The sequence below is a fragment of the Chiloscyllium plagiosum genome, chromosome 20 (assembly GCF_004010195.1).
Source record: "Chiloscyllium plagiosum isolate BGI_BamShark_2017 chromosome 20, ASM401019v2, whole genome shotgun sequence".
Taxonomy (NCBI): domain Eukaryota; kingdom Metazoa; phylum Chordata; class Chondrichthyes; order Orectolobiformes; family Hemiscylliidae; genus Chiloscyllium; species Chiloscyllium plagiosum.
Window position 1 is genome coordinate 32,083,285 of NC_057729.1, and position 27,680 is coordinate 32,110,964.

The 27,680-nt window shown below is 39.0% G+C and overlaps 1 protein-coding gene across 11 annotated transcripts in view; it reads right to left on the reverse strand.

Annotated features, from left to right (window-relative positions):
* The window catches only part of tpd52l2b (tpd52 like 2b), a 49,252-nt gene that overhangs the window by 10,882 nt on the left and 10,690 nt on the right, over positions 1-27,680 (reverse strand). For 6 of the 11 annotated variants that reach the window (XM_043710438.1, XM_043710435.1, XM_043710434.1 and 3 more), the window contains 3 exons: positions 19,415-19,474; positions 5,502-5,603; positions 278-304 (listed from right to left, as the gene is read on the reverse strand). In XM_043710438.1, coding sequence (XP_043566373.1) covers positions 278-304; positions 5,502-5,603; positions 19,415-19,474 — 189 coding nt within the window. Of the gene's footprint in view, positions 1-277; positions 305-5,497; positions 5,604-19,414; positions 19,475-27,680 lie in introns of those variants that run through there. The other 5 variants (XM_043710439.1, XM_043710443.1, XM_043710436.1 and 2 more) reach the window with 4 other exon arrangements.

Genomic DNA, 27,680 nt, shown 5'->3' on the forward strand with positions numbered 1-27,680 from the left:
GAATAGGTTCAAAACCGTGAATAACCTATTCTTTTTCCAAATTCTGATATTGGGTCAGACTTTAAAATCAAACTCTGACTGAATTTATATTGAACTGCAGTACAGAACAATCCTTCATACTAATGATATGGTCATTGTGTGAATGCACCCTTAAACACAAGTTAATTTAGAAATCCAAAAGTCAATGATGAAGGAAAAGTTAACCAATTTGAATAAAAAGGCTCATGTCAGACTTAAGTCTGTGCCTCAGAACAGGCTACATATTCACCTTACCTACCTAAAGGACTGAGAAAAAGGGTGAGACCTGAAACAAGTCAATAACAAAGGAAAGATTGGTCAGCCACATCAGATAGAATGCAAGGTAATAACATTACCAATTTGCGAGACAGAAGTTACAAAGCCTCAGATCACACAGGATTAAGTAGTATCAGGACTATACCTCAATCAGTGAAAGAGCTTTTGGCTGTTATAGTGAAACAGTGAAAATGAGTTAAAAAGTTCTCAGTCTGTGACAACTCTAATATTAAGATAGCATTTTGCAGATGATTTGTGGGGCTTACAAACCAGAAAAGATCAGCTACATTCAGTAAAATAGCTCTAGTTTGATGTAAAAATACACACTAAAACAAAAACTTAAATGAAAAGCAATACCTGCACTACGTGTTCATATTCTGCTCTGAAATGTGGACACATCAAGCAATGCTAACATCACATCAACCTTGAGCAGTGAATAATTCTGTGATGACATGCATATTTCTACAAACCCAAACTGAGCTTTTATGATCACTGTTACCAACTTCAAAGGAGGCAATTAGGCATTATGGTGAATGGGTAGGTAAGTGCAGCTTAGTCCATGAAAAGATCAGCCACAATCTTACTGAATGGTGCAGCAGGATCAGGCCGACCCTAGCTCCTATTTCCTATACTCTTAGAAAAGAAGTGAACAAAAAAATAAGTGTTACGCAATGAACATGTGGAAATAGGTGAGGGAGTAACAGAAGAAAACCCATAAAAGTTTTGTATACACACAAACAGTAAAAAAAGTGTAGCCAAAACGAAGGATGGGGCTCATCAGGAATCTTGACAAAGATAACCGCTTTGGAGGCAGAAAGAATGATCAGTATTTTGTATCTCACATAAGAGAACGACATCACAGGGCATAAGGATATGGTTGTAAAATTAGGTAGGACAAAAATAAACAAAGGTGCGGACCGGCTCAAAACAGAAAAATAACTCTATCCAGGTGAGATGCCTAAGGAAGACAGTGGAAATTGCAGAAAATCTGGCCACAACTGTTGAAACTTCTTTAGAGGTGGGAACGATGGAGGATTGCGAACATTACCACTCCTATCAAAAATGGGGACAAGAATAAATCTTGAAACCGCAGGCCAAACAAAGTAAAGCCAGTGCTAAGAGAAATTTCTGGAGATCATTCTAGACAAAATGAATTGATTTCTGGAAAGAATATGGTTTAATAAATGAAAGTTAGAGCAAACTTGTTAACTACAAATCATGTATTTGTAACTTAGTTGAGTTATTTGAAGTATTGAAGAAGATTAAGGGTAGTAACACAAGAGGCCATTTCATGAAGTAATATGTAAGTGATTTAATAATAAATTAAATCCAAGGAGTTAAAGGCACAAGTTTTGTATAGAAACAAAATTTGGTAGGAACACAAGATAAGAGAACAGCATCAAATATTTGTTGATCTCTGTATTTGGTGTTAAGGCACAGAAAAGGATAAATGACATAAAAAACAAAGTTATACTAAAACATTTAGTTCAGGCCATGGAGTAGAGAGATCAATTCTGGACATCATACTTTCGGAAAGGTGTAAACATCTTAGACGGGATGCAAACAAAACTAACTAGAATGGGCACTCGTGTTAAAAAATTTCAAGTATATAGAGGTAACAGTGCGGAAATTTCATGGTGATATTTTAAATCATGAACTACTTTGAAAAAGTAGAGTTGGTTTCCTGGGAAGTTGGTACCTGAAGAATATAGATATAAAGGCAAGTGTCAAAAAAGCCAAAAGCAAGAGGAGTTGGAAAAAAATGGTGCAAGTTGCTGTGATCTGGACTACTTTTGTCTGTAGGGTGACAGAACAGAATAAATAATAGGGGGAAGGATCAGGACAATAGGGTTCATTGGATATTGCTTTCAAAGAGCCAGCATAATAGGCTGGATGGGCTTTTTCCCTGCAGTATTATTCTATAATTCCAACCATGCCATTGCTTCCACAGAATTTTGCAGCCATCCTGGGGTCCTAAATGATTCTATTAAAACACAAGTTTTTCGATCAATCTTTTCATCAGTCTACCATCTTCTACTCTTTGTAAGTTGATGTTTTTATAGCCTATCAATAATTGTTGATGATCACTGCTTGAGAAATACATTTCCGATACTAACTTTTATATAGAATATAATAGAGACTTTTTAAAAAAGAAAAAATGTTACATATGGGAAAATTATCAATTTTTTGCAGAATTACATATACTGTGTGTTTGAAATGGAAACATTCATCCACAAAAACAAATCAAAGAGGATCAGAATGTCCTGAAAACACACAAAATGCATGCAGCTATTAAGTTTCAAACCAAGATCAGAAAAAAATCCAAATATGATTTATTTTAACATGCAAAGCAGCACACTAAAAATTAACCACACAGAGCAGCTTAAAAAAAACACAAAAGTATGTGCACTATCCATTAGAGTGGATTTTTTTCTTTTTAAAAAAGGTTTTCTTAAAATCTGTACCTGAGTGGATGCAGACAAAATATATAATCAGATTAACCTATTAAAAACTTTGAGTGTTTCAACATTAGTACTGTTTCAGTGTTATTTTAGTTGAAGTGCAATTTTGGAAATTGGGGAGGAAATAGTTTTTCTTAATTCTAAAGTTGTATTGTATTAAAATATCACGGAGGGTAATCTCTGGAGTGCCAGCAGGAAAACACAAATTCATAGCTGTAGAACAGAATTTTGTATCCAACACCCTCCAAGCATTAGCTCTTAAATTTCAACAGTGTCCACAATGTGAAGATGCCCAAAGGTATCACAGTTACTTCACCACTGAAAAAAAAAAGCACAGGGAAACAAGGAGCAAGACAAATAAAATTAATAAGATTGCAAACCTAATCAAAAGTAAGGAAAAACATGAAATTGATATTTTCTTCCTAATACTGTACCATCTTTTCATTATCACTATATTAATGGTTGCCTAAACACCTTTGTATACATTTTCTGGTAACGTAAAAGTAACAGTCACGTGGACAGATTATCTGTTGAGTTCAGAGATGATCAAAAAGAACGGTCTTCGAAGCAGTCTTGGTCAAATTAAACTCATTATGAATACTCTCAAATCAAAAAATTGCTTTTTTTCTCTGCATACAAATAAAACCAGTTTTAGTATGGTAAGCTACTTGTTAGCTAGGCTAGTTCACACAAAGTGAGTTTGACGTCACAGTCAGAATTGAGGAATTTTAACACAAGACAATGCAAAACTGTGTTAGACGCATGATACATTTAGTGGCCATAACCATCACATAATTTCTAAAGGAATAATACAAAACTTTAAACAAAAAAAAATCACAGATCAATGTTAACAACGAAAAGAAACAAAGTCTCAATCATGGGCCCCTCCCAATAGCTCTATCCCCATGGCTGAAACATTATTGAACTATTTGTATCTTTGACATTTAACCCAACAGTATGGGGAGAATAAACTAAGATCCAACATCTTGATTAAAATGGCTTTCTAGCTAGTCAATAGAGAGCCACATCTTACACACAATTTAAATTCGAGAATAGATAGTGGGATGATGGAACCACGGAATGAGGGGCAAGACTATGCTTTACTGATTCACTAACTTATTTCAGAGAAGGGAATGTCTCATGCAGAATCATGATGGTCAAAATTTAACTTCAGACCCACATCAATATGGTTGACTCTTAAAAGTCCTCCAAAATGGCCCAAAAGCCACTCAGTGGTATTAAAATTTGACAGAAAAGTCAAAAGAACAGAACCAATGCATCACCCATTCTATTAATCTCGGTACCAGAACAGTGATCTCGAGATATGGCAAAATTGGAAGAGCAATAATTTGAAAGTCATACTTAGTGAATGATGCCTCATAGGTCATGTTCCAGACTCTTCCATCAACTCTCCCACTGATAGGACAGATGCAAAGGCAGAGACACAGTGGTATATAATCAAAAGGGTGTGATGCTGAGCACGTTGAAAGTGACTCAATTTTTTTGAAGCTGCATTGTATCAAGTCAAATGCAAGAAACCCCCTTCAAGTTACCACCTTTGCCTGATGAGTCAAAACTCCATGTCGAAAGCCACAGAAGCACCATTAAGAGCAGAGAATCTTGGTGGGGTCTCAGTGTCCAATGGTGGTTGAGTACTTTGCAGCTAGTTGCTGAGCCCTGAAGGACTCATCTAAATATTTGCCACAGTGGGCACTGTCTTCAGGCAGAGGTTGATAATCCATCCCAGTCTCTTCCTGAGATCCTCAGCTCAGATCCTGGTCTTCAGCCAACTGGTTTTACTGTACGAGTGAATGCTGAATGCAGTTCATACAGAAAGTACTGTCACTAACATCTGGCAGCAGTACCGAAGAGTGCTGCTCTAACTCACAAATTGCCCTTGAGAAGGTGTCAGTGAGCCACCTTTTTCAGTTAGTTAGAGAAGAAGGATGCCAGATTGTGTCTTAGAGGAAATGCCAATGGTGGTGGTACTCCTATACAGCTGCTTCCTTTGTGTTCCTAGGTGGTAGAAATTATGGGTTTGAATGTGTAATGCAAAGAGCCAATGTAAGTTGCAGCAATGCATCTTGAACATGGTACCCAATGCTCTCGTGGCCTACCACTCGAGGGGTTTTGTGCCTGGGAAGGAGTCTAGTGTCTCAAGTGCACTCATCTCAACCAGCGTGGAGTACTCAATTCCCTCCTCATTTGTGCCATTTGGATAGCCCGGAAGTATATGCCACAGATTTCATAAGACTCTGACCTGCTCTTTTACCCACAAGTGTTTCTACGTCTTGTCCAGTTCAGTTTCTGGTGTTTGGTAGCTTCAGAATGTTAACGGGGGATGCAGCAATGATATTGCTATTGAACATCAGGGAGAAATGATTAGATTCTTAGTTAGGGCCAAGGCTAGCAATGATTTGATAACAAGTTAAGATGAATTTTGAATGTATTTCACCAGGCTTCAGCTAATTTAAAAATTTTGGATTTCACATTAATGGTGGAGAGAAGACACAAGCCGAACATAAACCTGCAACTGAAGATGATTCAAGTTTCACGGCTGATGGGTACAAGATTTAAAATTGAGGAGTACATAAACCATTATTAATACCCTCACTTGAAAGGATTGAAAATACACTTTCAAATCACTGTTACAAAAAGACAATTTCATGACTGGATGTAGTTTATTATAACTGACTCCTTAAAAGAAAAATGTTAAGACTAACAGACTACCTAAAACAAACTTACTTAATTTCCCCCAGCGTCTTACTAAGAGCTGAGCCAACACTGGAAATGGCACTAGAGGTCTTTGATCCAGCAGTGGAAAGTGTTGCTTGTGTCTTCTTGTACCTGCAATTAAAAAAAGTTTGGATATTATGCATAACATTAGATTTACTTACAAAAATTCAAGTAAAGCTGTTCATTTCAGCAGAATACATACAGGCTACAAACTGGAATCTTACAATATGATATCTTATTCTGTCAGTAACTGGTGATAGAAGGGGTAAAAAGCCTATTAGTAGTATTGCAGGTAGTTTTCTCGATATAGTACCTATAAAGGAGAGAAATCACATATGGAGCAAAGCTCAAGACAAACATGAATAAAATTTCTGTACAAGTGAACGGTTATATAAAGCAGATTGGAGAAGGCAAAAAATAGATTATTGTCAAAGTGTAGAGAAGTATAAAGTAAAATAAAAAGACAAAATGGCTATAAATATGGATGGCTGTGCATTACATTAGTTTACTATTCAACAATTTATTGTGACAAACCATAGGATGTGTCACTCAGCAAAAGAAAGATTAAATTAGTACTAGCACCATGCCTTGATCCACTTTATTTCCTTGTTTTGCTTCTGCAACTCTAAGTTCCTTCGTTTCTTTGTGGAACTTACTGCGGCTGAAAAGGTCTGGAGGCCTAGTCAGTGATTGTATTTAAGACAAATAGGCTCTTGATTAACAAGAGCTAAAAAATGTGTTGCTGGAAAAGCACAGCAGGTCAGGCAGCATCCAAGGAGCAGGAGAATCGACGTTTCGGGCATAAGCCCTTCTTCAGGAAGCCCTTCCTGAAGAAGGGCTTCTGCTCGAAATGTCGATTCTCCTGCTCCTTGGATGCTGCCTGACCTGCTGCGCTTTTCCAGCAACACATTTTTTAGCTCTGATCTCCAGCATCTGCAGTCCTCACTTTCTCCTCTTGATTAACAAGGGGAACAGGGGTTCCAGGGAGAAGATAAGAAAATGGGGTTGAGAAACATATCAGCCACAATCAAGTGGTGGACCAGATTTGATAGGCCAAATGACATAATTCTGGTCCAATACCTTGTCGTTTTATGGTTCCACAACCTAAGCAGGTGCTTTGCTCCTATGCTTTATATTTTCCATCAATTGATGGGGCACAAAGACAAATCTTCCTTGATCAAAAACAAATTACTCTTCTTGGCAAACCACTAATGCAAAACTTTGTCCCACAAATGCCATTAATATTGGTGGAAAACCAAATGTAAATCTCTTATAAACAGAGCAATATTTCATTTCTTGTTTTGTTCCTTTGCTTTTTGAAAAAAGATTACATTTATAATGGTATGGGATGACAATCCTCAATAAGATCACCCCTCAGCTCCAGGGAAAAAGCTCCAGCCTGTTCAGCCTCTCCCTATAGCTCAAATCCTCCAACCCTGGCAACATCCTTGTAAATCTTTTCTGAACCCTTTCAAGTTTCACAACATCTTTCCGATAGGAAGGAGACCAGAATTGCATGCAATATTCCATCCGATTTGTACAGAATTCGGAACACAATGCAGGACAATATGAAATATCAGTTTGTAAGTACAAGGAAACTTCAGTACGTCAGATCTTTAAACTGATACAAACACAACTCCATTACAGAACTAAGTACAAATGTTTGGAAGTCAGACCTAAATTGGGGATTCACTCTATACTTGGGCTGTTGTTAGCTTGCATAAGTCATGGTTGTCAAATATACACTGTTGAAGCTTGTACAAGGCGAAACTCACTCAGCAGGTCCAGTGTTGGATCTCATCAACAGTCATATTTTTAACAAAACTGGTTGGCAAGTCTCAATGACTCTGAGCCTGATGGATCCAAGATGGAGATGCTTACTGTTCCCATGCTTCACCCACATAGTGACTGCTCCCTATTTAGGCAATCCCTTACAGTTGATTGGTACTTCATACAAACTGCCACCAGTGAATGCTAATTAGCTTGCAGGTTCTTGTAAATGATTTAAAAAACTGTCAGTAATATCCAAAATGTGAAACTAAGTATGGATTCGAGATCTCCAATAATCTAGGCTCAATTTTAACCAAAGATACAAAAGGTAAAACAAATGAAAAATTATTAAATAATTGCTACACAGACTACCAAGTTGAACCAAAAATCTTCATCCAATTGATTCCTTTCCCAATCACCTTCAGACTGTAGATGAAGGTGATAATGTAATATACAGTATAAATAAAAATGAAACAACAGTTCCTCGACAAGCCTTATACCTGGAGTCTGTTAGGCTACAATATTGTACAGTCAAAAAATGTGGTGCTGGAGAAGCACAGCAGGTCAGGCAGCATCCGAGGAGCAAGAGAAGGAAAGAGGACAGGAGAGAAGAGAAGATGATGGTAATAGATCGGCGGGAAGAGTGGAGCATAGGTGGGAAGGAAGATGGTCAGGTGGGACAATTCCAAGCTGGACGGGTGGATCTGGGATGAGATTTTGGGGGTGGGGGAAAAACGAGGAACCTGGTGAAATCGATGTTGATGCCATGTGGTTGGAGAGGCCCAAGGTGCAAAACGAGGCCTTCTTTCTCCAGGTGTTGGAGGGCTTGGATTTGGCAGGGGAGGTGGCCCAGGATTTGCATGTCCTTGGCAGAGTGGGAGGAGGAGTTGAAGTTGTCAGCCACAATATAGTGGTGTGGTGTGTTCAGCTGCTTCCTCAATGGCCTTCACTCCATTGCACATACACAGTCAGAAGTATGTATTTTTGCCAATTACTGCACAATGTTCAGCATCATTCACAATTTCTCAGATACTGAAGTAGTCTGTTCACATGCAACAAGACCTGGGACACGATCCATGCTTATGGTGACGGGTGATAATGTTTGTGCAACAGGAATGTTACTCTCTCCAGTAACAGAATCTAACCACCATCCTCGACATTTAAATGGTATTACAATCACCAAATTCCCCACTACCAACATCCTTGATGTTGCCATTGACCAGAAGCTCAACCGAACTCACCACTCTAAACAAAGTGTTACGTGGCTATGAAACCAGGTCAGAGGCTATGAATAGTGTGACAAGGAATTCACCTCGTGACTCCCAAGTGCCTGTACATCAACAAGGGACAAGTTAGAAACAGGACAAAATACTTCCCACTTGCATTCCAACAACACGAAGTTTGATATCATCCAGGACAAAGCACCTGTTTGAGTGCCATATCCACAAGCATCTACTCCCCCAACTAGTGATGCCCAGCTGTAGCATGTACTATCTGCAAGTTCACTGGATAAATTCAAAGATCCTTAGACAGCACCTTCCAAACCCATGACCACTTCCATCTAGTGAACAAGGGCAGCAGATATATGAGAACACCACTACCTGCAACTTCCTCTCCGAGACACTTACCATTGAGAGTTGGAAATATATCACTATTCCTTCACTGTCGTTGAGTCAAATCATGGAATTCCCTCCATGAGGACATTGTGAGGTAACCTACAGCACGTGGACGCAATAGTTCATGGCGGCAGCTCATCACCACATTCTCAAGGGCAAGTAGCAACGGGCAATAAATGCTGACCTGGCAGCAACAACCATGTCCTGTAAGTGATTTAAAAAGACCCACAGTAATGTGGATGGCTCTTCATTGCCCTCTGAAAGAGCATAGTAAGCCATTTAGTTCAAGGGTAAAAGTGGATGGGCAATAAATGCTAGTATTACCAGGCATGGTGCTTACATCCTATTAATGAAAATGCTTTAATTCAAATTTATCCAAATAGAAGTTCATTTTGATCCATAATAAGCTAAAAGCTTAACTTTTATAGTCAGAGAGATGTACAGCACAGAAACAGACCCTTCGGTCCAACTCGTCCATGCCGACCAGATATCCCAACCCAATCTAGTCCCACCTGCTAGCACCCGGCCCATATCCCTCCAAACCCTTCCTATTCATATACCCATCCAGATGCCTTTGAAATGTTGCCATTGTACTAGGCTCCAAAGCTTTCTCTGGCAGCTCATTCCATAAATGTACCACCCTCTGCATGAAAATGTTGCCCCTTAGATCTCTTTCAGATCTTTCCTGTCTAATCCTAAACCTATACCCTTTAGTTCTGGACTCTCCCACCCCAGGGAAAAGACTATTTATCCTATCCATGCCCCTCATGATTTTATAAACCACTAAGGCCTTGATGGTGGAAAAAACAAACTGGCCTGCAAAGAGCTTACCCCGCACAGTTTCTGAACAAGTGTAACATTTGCAATGTTCCAGCGCCTCTGGCGCCACCTCTACTTGAATGAGTATTGTAAGATTACAGCCAGTACCTCCATAGTTTCCACCCTTCATTCATTGTACTGGAATGGATCTCATCTAGTTCTGATAACTAATCAACTTCAGTAATGCCTGTGTAATTAGCTCCTCGATCATATCTTATCTCAAGGACATCCCTTCCTATGACTTATGCAGCATCTTCTTCCTTGAAGAGAGATGCAAAGTGCTCAAGACGGCCATCCATTCTCCCATTCCATCAAAACCTTCATTTTAAAAGACCTCTCTCAGGTTATGCACATTCTCCTTTCCTCAATAAAGAATATCTACATCCTCACATGTCTACTATTATCCTGCAAATCTTTTCTGTACTTGCTGCAGAGCTTAATCACCCTTCCTTTGAAATGACCAGAACTAAACATACTACTGAATATGGTCTAACCATGGTCCAATGGAATTTCTCTACTTTTCAATTTTACCCCTTTGGAAATAAACCTCAAATGCTTTGTTTGCTAATTCATGAAGTCTATGACTCTATTCTTAGCTTAACCCTTGCAGCTTCCAAGTAATAAATCATTTTTATGATTCAGTCACATGAAGATGGGAGAGGGGAGGCTGAAGTGGAGCAGAAACACCAAAGACCATTTGGGCTAAAAGCCTAGTTTCTTTGTCATAGACACAATGAACAAACCACAAAGCTCCAACTGAGTAATCCCCTTCTGAAACACATGAACAAACAGTGTATTTGTTATCAGAAATTAGAGGATTTGTCATCTATTCAAATTAAGGCGATTTGATATATACTGAAACCTGAAAATGCTCAAAATCATGCCACCCTCAGTTTCAAATAAATGACATCCTAGCTGGGCTACTTCAGTCTCCATTTGTTTAATCTTTTAGAAAGTGCATTCCAAATTGTGCTGAAAATACATTTATCAGAAATGCCAACTGCAAAGACGGCTGTTGGAAGTGCACCCATTACATAGAGTCACAGAATCCTACTGCACATAGACAGGTCCTTTGGCCCAAACTGGTCCATACCAACCAAATGTTCCATCTACGCAAACCCCATTTCCCTGCACTTGGCCCACATCCATATAATCCTCTCTTATCCATGCATTTGTAACAATGTTTTAAAAGGCATTTGGAATGTACCCACCTCAACCACTTCCACTGACAGCTCATTCCATATGCATATCACCCTCTGTGCAAAAGTGTTGCTCTTCAGGTTCCTTTTAATCTTTCCCCTCTAACCTTAAAACTGATGCTCTCCAGTCCTCAATTCCCCAACTCTGGAAAAAAGACAGAGTGCATTCAGCCTATTCATAATCTCTCATGATCTTATGACTGCATAAAAGGATCCCCCCCCCCCACCCCCCTCAGTCTCCGACGCTCTAAAGAAAGAAGTCCTGTCTTATCCAACCTCTCCCTATAAGTCAGACCATTGAGGCCATGCAACATCCTTGTAAATTTGTTCTGCACTCTTTCCAGTTTAGTAACATCCTTCCAATAACAAGGTGACCAAAACCAAACACAATCTTCCAAGCGCGCCTCACCAACGTCCTGTATAACTGCAACATAACTTCCCAATTTCTATACTCAAATGCCCTGACCTATGAAGGTCAGTATGCCAAAAGCCTTTTTCACTGCCCTATCTACCTAAGACTCCATTTTCAGAGAACGATGAACCTCAACTCCAAGAACTCTGTTCCACTACATTCCTTAGTGACAATGTTAATAAATAGGGAAAGAGTCAAGTCCTGAGTTTTGTGAAACAAGAGCATGACTCAGATCAGCTAAGTAGTTCTTAGGATATGGGTACTGGAGGAAAGGGTAATGGTTAACAAGGTGGAAAAGCATTCATTATGTGAAGTCAGTTAAGGTTAAAAACATTGATTGTGTAACAGCAGATGGCTTAAATCTTTACTACTGACACTCGCTGATTCTAACAGGTCTAATAATCAATATGTATATTGCCTTATCTGGATGCTCCTCCCTGTAAAATGTTCTAAATAACTCATTAAGAAGCTGCTATTCCAGAGAAGACCAATAACACATGTCCCCATACACATGGTCAATCGTTCTCTCTCCCCAGGGCCTAGAATAAAGATGAAGGAGGTAAAACTATACAGTGTCTGAGTATTTTGCTTCAACTGAAAGGGCAGTGAGTGGGGAAACAGGATGACATTAAAGCCGTACCCTTCAACATGCAACACCTATCTTTATTTGACTTTCCAAAATGTAAAACCTCACACTTAACTATATTAAACCCCACTTGCCATTTCTCAGTCCACTTCCCCAGCTGATCAAAGTCCTGCTGCAATGTCAGTATTCACTTCTAATCATCACAGTATTTAGAACACAAATTTTTGATTTCAGAAAGAATAGAAAATTGAGAACCTCGGCAGGTTAGGCAACATTTGTGGACAGAGAAACATTATTCCAGGTAAATGACCTTTCACCAGAACTGGGAAAGCTAGAAGTGTCAGAGTCATACAGCACAGAAACAAAACCTTCAGTCCAACTCATCTATGCAGACTAGATATCCTACATAAATCTAGTAGAGTGCGCCAGTATTTGGCCCAAATCACTCTAAACTGTTGCTATTCATCTAGCCATTCAGATGCCTTTTCAATGTCGTAAGTGTACTAGCCTCCTGTACTAGTACCGTACTACCACTTATTTTGACAGCTCATTGCATACACACACTCCTTTTAATCTTTCCCTTCTCACCCTAAACCTATGCTGTCTAGTTTTGGACTTCCCCAACTGAGGGAAAAGATTTTGTCTATTTACCCTACCCATGCCTCTCATGATTTTGTACACTTCTATAAAGTCACTCTCTCAGCTCTGACACTGGGAAAATAACCTCAGCCTATCCCTATAGATCAAACCCTCCATCCCTGACAACATCCCTTCTGAACTCTTTCAAGTTTCACAACATCCTCCTGATAGCAGGGAGACCAGAATTGTACATAGTATTCCAAAACTGGCCTAATCCATGTCCTGTACAGCCACATGACCTCCTAACTCCTGTACTCAATGCTCTGACCAATTAAGATACACATATCAAATACCTTGACTATCCTATCTAACTGTGACTATACTTTCAAGGAACGATGAATCTGCACTCCAAGGTCTCTTTGTTCAGCAGCACTCCCCAGGACCTTACCATTAAGTCCTGCTCTTTTCCAAAATGCAGCACCTCACGTTCATCTAAATTAAACTCCATCTGCCACTCCTCAGCCCATTGCCCCATCTGATTATCAGTACCTATTGTAATCGGAGGTAACCTTCTTTGCTGTCCACGACAAACTTACTAACCATACCTCCAATGTTGACATCTAAAATCATATACGTACATTACAAAAAGCAGTGGACCCAGCACTGATCCTTGTGGCACACTGCTAGTCAAAGGCCTTCAGTCTGAAAATCAACCCTCCACCACTACCTCTGACTTGCCTCTTCGAGCCGGTTCTGCATTGAAATAGTTAGTCCTCCCTCTATTACATATGATCTAACCTTGCTAACCAGTTTACCATGAGGAACCTTGTCAAATGCTTACTAAGTCCATTTAGATCATATCCACCTGCTCTGCCCTCAATCCTCTTTGTTGCTTCTCAGAAAACCTCAATCAAGATTGTGAGGTATGATTTCTCATGCAGTCATGTTGGCTATCCCCAATCCATCCTTGCCTATACAAATACCTGTAAATTCTGTCTATCAGGATTTCCTCAAACAACAACTCCATCACCGATGTCATGCTCACTGGTCTATAATACCCTGGTTTTTACTTACCAGCAGGTTTTACGCAGTGAATTGGGAAGGTTGTAAAAGAACAAGGAGGAACTTTTATGATGAGATGGAAGGCAGGATACATTTAAGAAGAGCTGATTATGCAAAGCCAAAGAGTTCTAGTGGGATAAGTTTGGTGAGTTATTTTTAAATCTTTAATTTGCCCCATTACCACTCCCTTTAACTCTGCACAACCAATTGCTTTGTCATAAAATGTCTCCTGTCTTGCTTCCAAATCAGAGAACTTCCTTATTTTTCTACCATACCCCATTTCATCTAGTTAATATCTAACAATTTATACCACTTAACTGTTCAGTTGTGAGGAAGGTCAACTTGAAACAAGCACTGTTTCTGTATTCCTTGATACTTCCTGACCTGCCGCATATTTTCTACGTTTTGTTTTTATTTCTAATGTCAGTATTTTGTTTAAAGAAGTAGAGAATAACACTGAGAACAGTCAAATAACTGAGCAGATTTGGCTAAAGAAATCTCAAACAACAGCAAAAACTGCAAAGCTATCAAGTCAAAAGTTAGTTAATTTCTGATCAGAACACAATTCCACGGAGGGTTAAGTCTTAAGGGCAAAGTTGATCCTCCAGACAGAAAGAAAACCTCGGTGGGATTGTAAATGAACTTTTTTTTTAAGAATTTTGATAGAGGTAAAGCACATTCCCACCAAAATTAAGCTCCTTTTCACATGTTTTCAACTGAAACTGATAACATATACAACCAAGCGAAATAGAAGGCATCAATAATTTCTCTCCTGGAAAATGGCGAGATTTGTGAAATACATAAATTCTGATGCAAGCTAGAAATGAACGGAGTGCGACTGCCTTTTATACTTGTTAATTTAGCCTCAGTGTCCAGAAAATCTTGAAGTATCTGAAGCTGAGCCAACACATAAGATTTCCCATTTGCAGGAATGATTAATTGCTCTATTAGATTCAATTTTATGAAATTGGGGGGGGAAGCCCAGTGTACAGCAGCAATTCCCAGTTCAACCATAGCCATCAGCCTGAAAAGATGACAAATGATCTCACAAAGCTTCCCAAAAGAATGCAGACAATACACAAATAATTTGAGATTAATTACTATTGATTCCATCATAAATTATTCCAAATTCTGGCAAGATTATTCAGTGGCCCAGATAGGACACATACATAACGTACCTTCTGATGAAGGGAATGCTCAGAGCAAGTGCAATTAGTCTGAGCACACTAATTTTAAGTAGATAGCTTGGAAAGCTACCTGGGTGCTTTGAAACATGACTATTCCAAAAGCACTCAAGATACGAATGGATCTAATCATGGAATCTGATGGGAGTCATGATCACTTCCATTCTCTCTTTCTCTCCCCATTCCCTTCACCAATCATGAGGAATTAAGAATGAGACCCAAACTGAAGAGTCAATGTGATAGTCTTCCAGATCTAGAACCTAAATTAGGGATCAGCAAAGCTAGAAAAGCATCCCTCTGATTAGGGAGTGGACATCAATGTCAACTTTTTAGTCCTATTTATAGATCCATTTGAAACATGCAAAACAATATCTACATACCAGAGGGTAGACACTAATCTACATGTTGAGATGGAACAAAAGTGTCTCTAACAATAAATAAAGACTATTTGTCTAATATTTTAATAAAGAAAATGTTCCAATACACAATCTAAGATAAAGAGAAGGAATGAAAGCAATGGCTGTGGTCTTCAAGAACCTAAAGTGGAGAAAATGTGGATTTATTTGACTATATTAAACAGGCAGACACCCAAAGTATTGAGATAAAACTCCACACAAGATAACAAAACGTACTATTACACCGAGCAGGAATGTATACATTGTACAATAATTTGTGTGGATCACAAATTTGAGTGCCTGAGAAATCAGCAGGAAACATGAGAAAATCAATAATATTTCCAGTTCGCACTCCCTTCATTCAGAGGATTTCCAGGTACCTTTCAATTTTCATCATTCAACAGGTTTTAACAGTTGTTTACATCTTAAACAATGCAAGTTACCTTAAACTGAAATTTCAAATGATACTGCACCAATTGCTCCTCTTTTCTATGGTTTAACATTTAGAAGATTACTTTAACTACTTGCATTCAGCATGTGAATTAGTATAGGTTTGATTTGTGCCTCTCAGGTGGTGCAACAGCCAGGTGCTGTTGAAAGAAACAATAAGAAAAATTTTTATATTATGCAGGCATCACTAGTTCCTTACGTGCAATTCTGATTCAATGAACAGCACCACTGAAATTAATCACAAAAGATTCTCCAAGTCTTCCAACAGCAGAGAAGAGAAAGCCATTTTAAAAGCTAAGTCAGAACGCAAGCTGCAGCTAAGTAGCTCTACCTTCAGGTGTTGACATCCTAACATGAACAAGTGTCACGACATCAGCACTTGGATGCACAGGGCAAGCACAACATAGCAAATTGTACTGGCTTAGGCGATTGGGTCTCATCCTAGCCTAAAGAGATTCTTGTCCACCCCATTTACAGTCTGGCTCTCGGCAAACTATGTAACCATTCTCATGTTACAGCAAGCCTCAACTTTGTGATTGCACTCTTCTACTGCTGCAATGACAGCAACTGAAGACAAGTGTTGCAGCACTGGATTGATGACCACATAGGTCGTCCATGGATAATGGATACAGGCTCCCGTAGGTGTATGTAACGACACAAGAGCTTCATATTCAAATAATTTTACCTTAGTATCAAATGTTTTAAATCTTAAAACCAGATATCTTAAATTACCGAGAGCTTGCACAATGCAAATCTAGATCTTAATATTTTGTACTACAGCGTCAATAGGGAACAGAATTTCATTTGCCCAATTGAATTGCATCATCCAGTTATACATTTAACTTAAGGTAAACTGAGCCAACATGAATCACATTTCCCACTTCACCCTGAAATTTCCTTTAATATTAATTGCCAGTTTAACACAATAGATACACACCTTACCAAGCAAGAAGGAAACTTGCATTTCAGAGAAACTTATTTATTACAGAAGTTGCCAATTAGCCATCCTAGTTTGAAAGTAATCAAAAGCATCTTACACATCTCTAAAAACTTCCCAAATGCCTCAAGGGGTCAGTTAAAAATCAAGCAGTTCATTTACATAAGTAAACGATGTAACCATTTTATTCAGTGTGATCCTTAAATCAGAGGCAGATGAAAATCACCAGTTAATCTGCTCAGATGAAGGTGGCTGAAGGAATAATGATGACGAGAACAATTCTTCCATCTCTTTGTGGGCAGTATCAAAAGATGTCAAGCATCTACCAAAAAATGTCAGTGCTAATGGTCTGACTTAACATCTTAATTAAAGGGTGAGCCAGGCCCCTCCTGATGTTTCAACATTTGCTCAATGTGAAAAAGTGCTCAAGTCTTGGCTTGGGGCTTGACCTTCCGAGCTCAAAAAGGGAGAATTGCCATCAAGTAAGCCAAATTGGCAGAAAACACGATGTGCTGGCAAGGTTAATAACCTACAATTACAAGATATTTCAGAAATGGAAATCACTATTTTCAGTATGGGTGGTCTGAAGGACATGTGATTACTATTAGCACAGCTAATTTTTTCTCAGTGGGTATGTCAAAGGAGAAATTTGTTAATCTAAAAACAATTTGAACACATGATTATTTGTATGCTTTTATTTTGCCTCAACATGTGTACAAAAGTCAAGTGAAGCCTTACATGGTGATGCTGTCACAAGACAGCAAACGCAGTTTCAGTATGTATTGCTTACAACTTATGTCGACTTACACAGCAATAGTCACTACACGACAAAAGCAATTTTGTTTTAAAATGCAACACTTTGGAATGCTCTGAGAGAAGTTGTAAGATGCTTCTTGAATTATAATTTTTGTGTAGAGTACAGCTTGACCCTCAATTTGCATGACTTCTTTTAATGATACAGTGAAAAAGTCAATTTTTCGATGCACTAATTATGTGATATTTTGCCCAGAAGTTATCAAGTCACAAACCAGGATTTTAGGAATTAATGATGAATTTTCGCCATATTAAAAAGGTGACAAGCCTCAGAAGTTTAGTTCTCCTCCTTGTCATTTTCTTTTAGTCTTCTTCAGCACAGCATGTCCAGATGCGCAGGAGTGGGATTCTCTTGGCATACTCTGACAAATTGGGATTGATTCAGGGCAGATGGGACCTGTACAAACTGCAAAATCTACACCTTAGTAGAAATGGAACTGATTTCCTCACAATGGGATTTGCAAGTGATGTTTGAGTGGATTTAAATGAGATGGTCAGGTGGATTGGAACCTGCTCGACATCCCAAACTGGAAGGAAGTTGAAAAAAAAACTTGGAAAACTAGAAAACAGCAGAAACAAAGACAAGCAACAGGTAGTTTTCAAAAGCAGAATGACATTCTGAATAAAATTGAAAAAAGGAGACCCAGATTTTCAGAAATCTTTTGAGACAGAGGATGTGGTTAGAAAAAGTAAAGCACGTTGGATAGGAGGTAATGTATGAGCACAGATTAATAACTGGCTAAAAGATTAGCCAGAAAACAGTAGGGATAAATGGGCCACTCTCATTAACAAGCTGAGACTAGTTTAGTTCTGCAAGTATTAGTAGTTGGACCCTAGCTGTTCACAATATATCTTTATAATTTGGACGTGGGCGAAGTAATATTTATAAATTAGTATATGACACAAAGCAAAGTGGGAATGCTTGTCATGAGGAAGATGTAAAACAGCTTCAAGAGGACTTGGACAGGCTTAGTCAATGTGCAAGAACATGACAGATGGAATATAGTGTGCAAAACTAAGCTCGTCCATTTTGGTAGGAATAACATATGCAGAGTATTTAATAGGAGAAAGTGAGGACTGCAGATGCTGAAGATCGGAGTTTAAAAACGTGATGCTGGAAAAGCGCAGCAGGTCAGGCAGCATCAAAGTAGGAGAATCGACGTTTCGGGCATAAGCCATTCTTCAGGAATGAGGAAGGTGTGCCAAGCAGACTAAGATAAAAGGTAGGGAGGAGGGACTTGGGGGAGGGGCGTTAGGAATGCGATAGGTGGAAAGCGGGAAGTTGATGGGAGGTAATGGTCTGTTGTGTGGACTAACCAGGAAAAAGTGAGGACTGCAGATGCTGGAGATCAGAGCTGAAAAATGTGCTGCTGGAAAAGGAGTGGGAAGGGGGGTTAAAGTGTTCAAGGACATGCAGGTCCTTGGCCTCCTCCATCGCCAGACCATGGCAACACGACGCCTGGAGGAAAGGCGACTCATCTTCCACCTAGGAACCCTCCAGCCACAGGGGATGAATGCGGATTTCTCCAGCTTCCTCATTTCCCCTCCCCCCACCTTTTCTCAGTCCCAGCACTCGGACTCAGCACCGCCTTCTTAACCTGCAATCTTCTTCCCGATCTCTCCGCCCTGTCCCCTTTCCAGCCTATCACCCTCACCTTAGCCTCCTTCCACCTATCGCATTCCCAACGCCCCTCCTCCCTACCTTTTATCTTAGCCTGCTTGGCACACCCTCTTCATTCCTGAAGAAGGGCTTATGCCCAAAACATCAATTTTCCTTTTCCTTTGATGCTGCCTGACCTGCTGCACTTTTCCAGCATCACATTTTTAAGCAGAGTATTTAATAAATGGTACAGAGTGCAGATATACAAAGAGACTTCAATCTTGTCTTTAAGTTGAAGGCTAACATGCCAGTGCAGCATTCACTGAACGGTGAATACCTGCTGAATGGATAAGATGTGTTTTTTTTAAACAACTCATTTAAATGTTAATTTCAGGCAGTAGTTTGCAGTGATTAGTAAACAAGGTTCTCTGAACACAAACACCAACAATTCTATCCCAGTTCACTTGCACCCATTTCTTAACTATTGAAAGATCACTCACACTTCAGACTGAGTGATTGTCTTATTCAAATCTTCAACTTTTTCAGATGCTCCTTTATAGCTATAAAGATAAAGAGAATTTATTCAGCAGATCATATAATTATTTTGAAAGTGGGAAAAAGGAAAACTTTATAATAAAGCTGTAACGCTGAAGAGTATTATTATTTCAAAGATTTGAGTTTGACAGTCCCAGTTGACAACTTACATCTGAATCTTGGCCTCCAAGTGGGAACTAGTTTAAGCCACCACACTTGCAGTTCTTCCCTTGTGTCAAGTAATACTCAAGATTTGGAGAAGTTGATAAAACTCAAGATTTTAACTTTTTAAAAATTTACTTACTGGAAACTACTATTTCAAACTTTTAAAAATATCAATGCCACTTTCCAGTGACTTGAAATCACAAAAGATGGCTATACATTTGCATCACTGTACCTTCTACATTCTATTTTAGTCAAATAGAAACAATCTGTCTGCATTGTTTTACCAGAAACAATGATCTTGGATGAGTATAGATAGGGACCATCTACTACCTAATTAGCAAGGAATCCTGACATTAACCTGGATACTTGACAATTGGTTTGTCCCCACACACTTAACATTAGGATAATGGAGCTCTACCAGAAGAATGCATCCAGATGTAATTCGATCATCTAAGCTTGACGAAACAAAATTCACAAGCCACTGCAATACTGAGTCACTGAGCAGTTGAAGTGAGAGGGTCACGTCAGAATCTAGCTAACCCTCTGTGTTTAAGCACCTGTTTTCTCTGCATACCAGTGAACAAGAAAGTGAGATGCTGAAGTTGACTATGAGCAAGATTCCCCTTTATCCATCTAGTTTACAAGATTTTGAATCCAGTCTGCTGTTTTGACTATGCATGTCACAGAGATTTTGAAGAACTCAACTCAGCAGTTGCAATTTCCAGAATGATAAATCAGAATACAAATTTAAAGTGCATCATCACCAAACCCTGAAGAACCAGAGTTTAGCCTAAAGCTAGACAAATCACTAGCCTTAAAGATCCTATACCAGTCCAAATTTTACTGGACTTAAAATACTTAATCTACCCTCACACTGTACTGCATTTGCACATGTGTGAAGTATATAAAAGTTAATGTCATTTATTTTATGGCTATTTTATTGTATACAATAAATATTATCTTTTAAGAAGTACAAGCAAATTGCCTGTATCTTTGGTGGTTACATCACAAAAACATTTAGACACTCACTAAATTGATGGGCCTATAATCTTCATTTGATGGAAATGTGTTGCTGGAAAAGCGCAGCAGGTCAGGCAGCATCTAGGGAACAGGAGAATCGACGTTTCGGGCATTAGCCCTTCTTCAGGAATGAAAGAAGAAGGGCTAATGCCCGAAACGTCGATTCTCCTGTTCCCTAGATGCTGCCTGACCTGCTGCGCTTTTCCAGCAACACATTTCCATCTCTGATCTCCAGCATCTGCAGACCTCACTTTCTCCTATAATCTTCATTTTACAACCTGAGTGTTGTGATCAAAGGAGGAGTTGGTAAAGCAAGAAATTTTGCTACCTTTGTTTACCTGGTCATAATACAGGACTTGAGTGCGGTGCTGAAAAAGCACAGCTGGTCAGGCAGCATCCAAGGAGCAGGAGGATCGATGTTTCGGGCAGAAACCGATCCTCAGGCTTTTGCCCAAAACGTCGATTTTCCTGCTCCTCGGATGCTGCCTAACTTGCTGTGCTTTTCCAGCACCACACTCGACTCTGATCTCCAGCATCCGCAGTCCTCAATTTCTAATACAGGATTTAAGATACTGTGCGCCCATTAAAAATAGTTTTCTGATATAAAACACATTTTGGCCTAAGTCAAAAATATCCATTAAACTCAATATTTTTGCTCAAGTCCCATGTTCAAAGGAATAGGGAGCTTAGTGATCCATGTTTAAATGAGTTTACCAGGTATTTTTGAACAGTTGTGCTGAATAGTTTAGAATAAAAGACGAGGAACTGACTTTTCAAACTTTCTTTCAGCCTCTGTACAATGCTTGACATGCTGGAATATATCACATATCTGTAGCATCCATTACAAACAGCATATGGTGGCTCAGTGGTTAGCATTGCTGCCTCACAGCACCAGGGATCCACGTTCAATTCCAGCTTTGGAGTGTGGTGCTTGCACATTCTCCCATGTCTGCATGAGTTTTCTCCAGGTGCTCCGGCTTCCTCCCACAGTCCAAAGATGTGCAGTTAAGTGAATTGGCCATGCTAAATTGTCCATAGTGTTAGGTGCATTAGTCAGAGGGAAATGGGTCTGGGTGGGTTACTCTTTGAAGGGTCAGTGTGGACTTGCTGGGCAAAGGCCCTGTTTCCACACTATAGGGAAACTAACCTAACATCACTGTACCTTGTGAAACCTCCAGTCAAGCCATGTGCCACTTCAAATTCCTCAAAGAGAGCATGGCTTTCTCAGTCAATAATTCGAGAGCTAGGAGCATCCCACCCTTACTATTCACAGTGAAGTCTTTTCAATGTACTGCTGAGAGTTACTACCCTTTCAACAGGTGAAAGTAGAGAAGAGAAGGGAGATTAGACAAGTTAAAAATAAAATACATTCAACAAAAGCAGAGCACTTCAAAAACAGATTTGGTTTCTCTCAATATTTCACTGAAAAAAAAAACACGACATCCCAATCTACAGATTACATTATTTAAACAATTATAGCTAAGGTGGCCAAAAGGTCTGGCGGCGAAACAAATCCCACTCAAGTAAACCTTTCCAACCTCAGACTCATCTGCTCTGTTATAATTAACACTGGGGCTCAGTGACTTGATGTAATTTTATATTTCAATACACACAAATACCATTTTAAGCACAATAATGGAAGATTGAACAGAAAAGCCCCTCTCTTTACATGCAAGCCTTTCTTTTCAACTTTTAGGTCTCTTAACATTTCATTCCTCTCAATTCAATTTATACATCCTTCCTTAATATTATTTTCAATCCTTCACACACATCCAATCTCAGTTTTAACAATGAACTGAAGTCATTCAGTAAATGTCATTGACCATCATGCTGCTTAGCAGTTTTAGCAATTTAATAAACAACCTACACAAATATTTTGCCTTTCATTTTAATACTATTTACTCAAACTCAATAACAGGGTACCAATTGCGTTTCATGCTGCTTAGTTTTCCTTTTAAACTGTCACGCTGTATCTACTCAATATTCATTCTCCACCATCCCCTCCAAACCAAACCCCCCCGCCAGTCCCATAACCTAACAACACTACCTAAACATATTTTCTAGTCACCCATCCTTGTGGTGTTTGCAATAGCTTGCCACGCAAAAATCTTCTGCTTTTCTTTCACCTAAAAAGGTGAAAGGAGTAACAAAAGCAAATTATTTCCTTTTTTCTATTAATTTTCTTCCATACAATTCAGTCATATTTTTTCCACAGAACAGGCTTTACCACAGGTTACCCCTTGAACAGTCTGAATGTATTTCAAAATTTCAATACAATGACAGCAGACTGTCTGTTTCAGGAGATTCATCTAAAGTAATTGCGTAGTCAAGAACGGAAATAAGAGCACTCTGAAACAGTCTCAGTATTTTCCTTAGTTTATTCCCTTAATGGATGGTGGGCATTGCTGGCTAGGTCAGCATTCGTTGCTCACCCCAAAATGCCATCTGAAACCACTGCAGGCCAGGTGGTGGAGGAAGGGAATCACAGGATTTTGAGTCAACAAGTGAAGGAATAGTGACCTAGTTCCAAGTACTATCTAATAGAGAACAAATAAATGGTGGTGGTGGTTCCATCTCTCTGCTGCCCTTGCCCTTGTCGGTGGCAGAGTATGCAGGTTTGGAAGCTGTTGTTTAAGAAATCTCAATGAGGTATTGCAGTGAATCTTATAGTTCGGACACAATGCAGGAGGGAGTAAATGTGAAAAGCTCTAACAGAGGTGCCAATCCAAGTGGGCTGTCCAATCCAGGATGATATCAAGCTTCTGGAATACTGTAGGAAGTGCATTCATCCAATCAAGTGGGAAATATTCCACTACACTCCTGATGCATCCTGTAAATAGCAGTCAGGTATCGGAAGACAGCAGTCGAGTTACCCATCTATTTACCCCATACATACCAGATCAAAGTAGCCTTAGCAAAAACATGCACATTTCACACCATGCTGCTGTTAAGTAGCAACTTTCCAGCAGAAAAGGCAAATAGTGAAGGCTAGGGTAATTCCCGTCAACTCTTGGCTAGAGAGCCACATCTAGATCAATATTGACAGAGGCTTCTAGCAATCTGGTCATCCATAAACCTTTTAAAAAATTAATGACTCATTCATTTTTACTCATTAAACTCAAGTTACAGCAAAGTCAACTTTCCTTGTTCTTGCTTTTCCGAAAAGACAGAATTGAAGAGGTCAGTTCAAACACTAGATCTCCTCATATAACGAAATTTATTATGTCCAGTTATCAACAAGCTCTAAATAACTGAAATACAGCACTTTGAACAATGAAACAGCATTAAAACAAGCTAATCATGATCAACGTAAACGTTAGAATTTGTTGTTTATAGGAGCTGTGCGCAAATTGGCTGCAAAGTTTTCTATATTCTAACAGTACAATCAAGTATCTTTTCTCCGCCACTTTTACCATGCAGTTCAGTGATCCTGTTGTCTTGAAAAGGCATTAAGTAAATGATCAAAATCCTGATGAAAATGTACACTCAAACAATTTTATATATGTAACTAATCAAACATTATCAAGTTCAGTGTTTCTAGCTAGATCCTGATATAACATTTCAATATTGACAGGATCTTGAGGGATACTGTGCTCCAAATGTTGCAGCACACTGACCATATTTCAAGTCTGCATTACCACTTGGGGTCACTGCACAGCTGCCTCATTCAGACTGCCCAAATATTTCAACCCTTAAATTAAATTTTTAAGTATTGTAGTATGTCAAATTTCCAACATTATAAAGATCCAATATTAGCATCATAAAGGAGCACAGGTATTGGCACTGAACCAATTAAATCACGTATACTATACACTAAAAATTGGGTCCAGCTCAAATTGTCATATGGCTTTCTTAAAAACTTGAATGATAATCTATAGTTCAGTAAAATTTTAACTCCCAACCAAAACAGTTGAGACATTACGAACTCTCATGACAAATGCCAGGTGAATCTCACTCTCTATCACAACAGCAGCAATTGTTAATAGTTTGAAGTTGATACATCATGTTCGTCTTATTTCTTAACTAACCAAATATAAAAACATAATTAGCGCTACCCTTTGAATCCATTATTTTGAGGGAAAAAGACTATTGATTTGTTAGACCTGAGTTCAATGTTCAGTACGTGAACAGAAGAAAGGGCAGGAAGAGAGAGTCAGAATCCCGAAGTCAAATCTGAAATGTTGGCCTAAGCATAATCAGTTAACTGGTCCACTTCCATGCTGTAATGTGGATTTGCTCGTTGAGCTGGAAGGTTCATTTTCAGACGTTTCATCACCATACTAGGTAACATCAGTGAGCTTGTAGATGAGGCACTGGTGGCATGGTCCGTTTTCTGTTTATAATGTTTCGGTTTCCTTGGGTTGATGTCATCATTTCCTGTGATGCCATTTCCTGTTCTTTATCTCAGGGCGGTGGTAAATAGGATGCAAGTCAATATGTTTGTCAATACAGTTCGAGTTGGACTGCCATGCTTCTCTGAATTCTTGAGCGTGTCTCTGTTTGGCTTGTCCAAGGATGGATGTGTCGTCCCAGTCGAAGTGCTGTTCTTCCTCAGTGTATCAGTGCTTCATTCAGAGACTCTGATATTATCTAGGATGGTGACGAAACATTTGAAAGTGAACCCTCCAGCTCACCAAGCAAACCTACATCCAGAACCTCAACCTGAGCAACAAATCTTCTCAAAACTCACTTTCAAATGTCTTAAGATTGAAAAGAAACTGTCAACAGATCCTACTATTTCTGATTCCTCCAGCATAGATACATAGTTCATCAGTTCAGTGCTTGTCTGGATACTAGTACTGGACAGTGAGTCAATCAAATCTTCAGGACACACTGAATGAAACTTAGTTGCGAGCATTTCATTGAATCACCAAGTTACCGCACAGTTAAGAGTAGAAAAGCCTCACGAATAATTTCAAGGTTATGCTAATAGAATACACTTTGTGCTCAGAACTTAAAAATGTACTCTTTAAAAAAAAGACAACAGCAAACTCAATGCAATCAAAAATAGCTACAAATGAAACTGAAATAATTTGCATTTGAAACAAATAAAAGCAAATGATTAAGCCATAAAAGTTTATGAAAGGATTTATTCGAACCGAGTAGGGGAAGACTGCAACTGCCTACCCAAAAGATTTTGTTTAGGCTCTTTACAGAACACAGACAACAAAGCAGAAAATGTCTGAGCAGATTTGGTGTTTCTAAGAATCCGACATTACATTGGAAATTCGTTGAATCTACTGGGAATGTAGCACATTTTCAAGTACATTTCCAGAGCAGGTGTTACTCTGATCATTTGCAAATCAAGTGAGCTAAATTAGAACAGCCACAGAAACTACTCCTTGTGAGCTAGTGTTTGCTCCATGAAAAGAACATGGAAAACCTTCACAAATCAAGATGAAAAAGGAAAAGCAAAAACAAACATTCAAGTATTATTCAAGTTTCAAGTAGCTACAGCAAAATGGTGGTTTCACAATGCTAACTAACCAAGCACCGTTCATACTAATGCCCCCAACACAAAACAAGTGGCCCCAGCTTGTTAGCAGGAGAAAGTGAGGTCTGCAGATGCTGGAGATCAGAGCTGAAAATGTGTTGCTGGAAAAGCGCAGCAGGTCAGGCAGCATCCAGGGAACAGGAGAATCGACGTTTCGGGCATAAGCCCTTCTTCAGATTCCTGAAGAAGGGCTTATGCCCGAAACGTCGATTCTCCTGTTCCCTGGATGCTGCCTGACCTGCTGCGCTTTTCCAGCAACACATTTTCAGCCCAGCTTGTTAGCACCCTAAAGATGGGGCAGAGGCATCTAATCTTTACTTTAAGAGTTTTATTCATAATTCTAAATCTTCAAGACACTGTGATCCTTTCCCCATGTGATTATTTAAACTGCAGATATTTTTGGACCAGCCTGTTTAGACATGCTATATATACCTCAGAGGCACATGGGACATAAACTCCAATTCTCTGGCTCAGAGTTAGGGACACAGCCACTGCACTACAACAGTCTAGAACTTAACCTTACAGGTGTCTTTTTTTTCTAAAAATCAAACCGACTCAGAAGTGTCATGACATACCGCTGGAGTAGGTGGGACTTGAACAAAAGCCTCTTGGCACAAAGATAGGGATATCATAACAGTGCCATACTTTTCTTCATATACTCAATTATTTAGGTCTGATTGATGCACATAATTTAAACTACCAAGCTACGATACTACACAATCTAACAATATAGGTTTGTTGTAAACAACCAAGGAAAGGAAGGTGACGCAATGTACTTCATGAAAAGCACAAATCATTAATAGATCCTTTGTCAACTGGAAATTAATTGTTTTCAAATTGCCCACATAACTATACAAAGGATGAGTTTTGATGAAATAATCCAAAGGTGTATTCATAAAAGCTCATCTTCTTTCTTATTCAGCAAATTAAACAGTTCAAAGAGAAAATGAGACAAGTTAATAAGAATTTCACAATATACAGCACAGAATGCACTCAACAGGTTACTTGTACATGCTATTCTTCCTAGTTAGTTATCAAAGTGAAAAACAATTTGAAGAACAGTTAATCTACTTATAGATAGCAGTATTTCTGAAACATGACTGATATGTTCCTGCATTTATTAAATAACATGACAAAACAATTTTGGCCATAGGGTCCAACATTTGTGTCTTTAGGTATGTACATCAATCATGCTGCTGGACTTACTATACCAAAACTGGAGAAAAATAATTTAGCAGCTTAAAACTCAAAATCGTACAAACTCTTGGGAAGGGGTATTGTTTAAATAATTTGAACTGAATTATTTAATGCCAGTAGCAAACAAAAACACCTTTGTTACGTGGAAACAAACATAATGGACAGACAAAAATAAAGAAAGGGAAGCGGAATTTCATTCATCATTCACATTCATTCCTTCACATTACAAGAAACGTATGCACATTACACATTAGCCATTTATATCTGTGACAAACAGAAAGACAGCTAACGATCCGCATCCATGAACACCAATTAGCCACGAAACGACACGACACGACCAGCTATCCTTAGTAGCC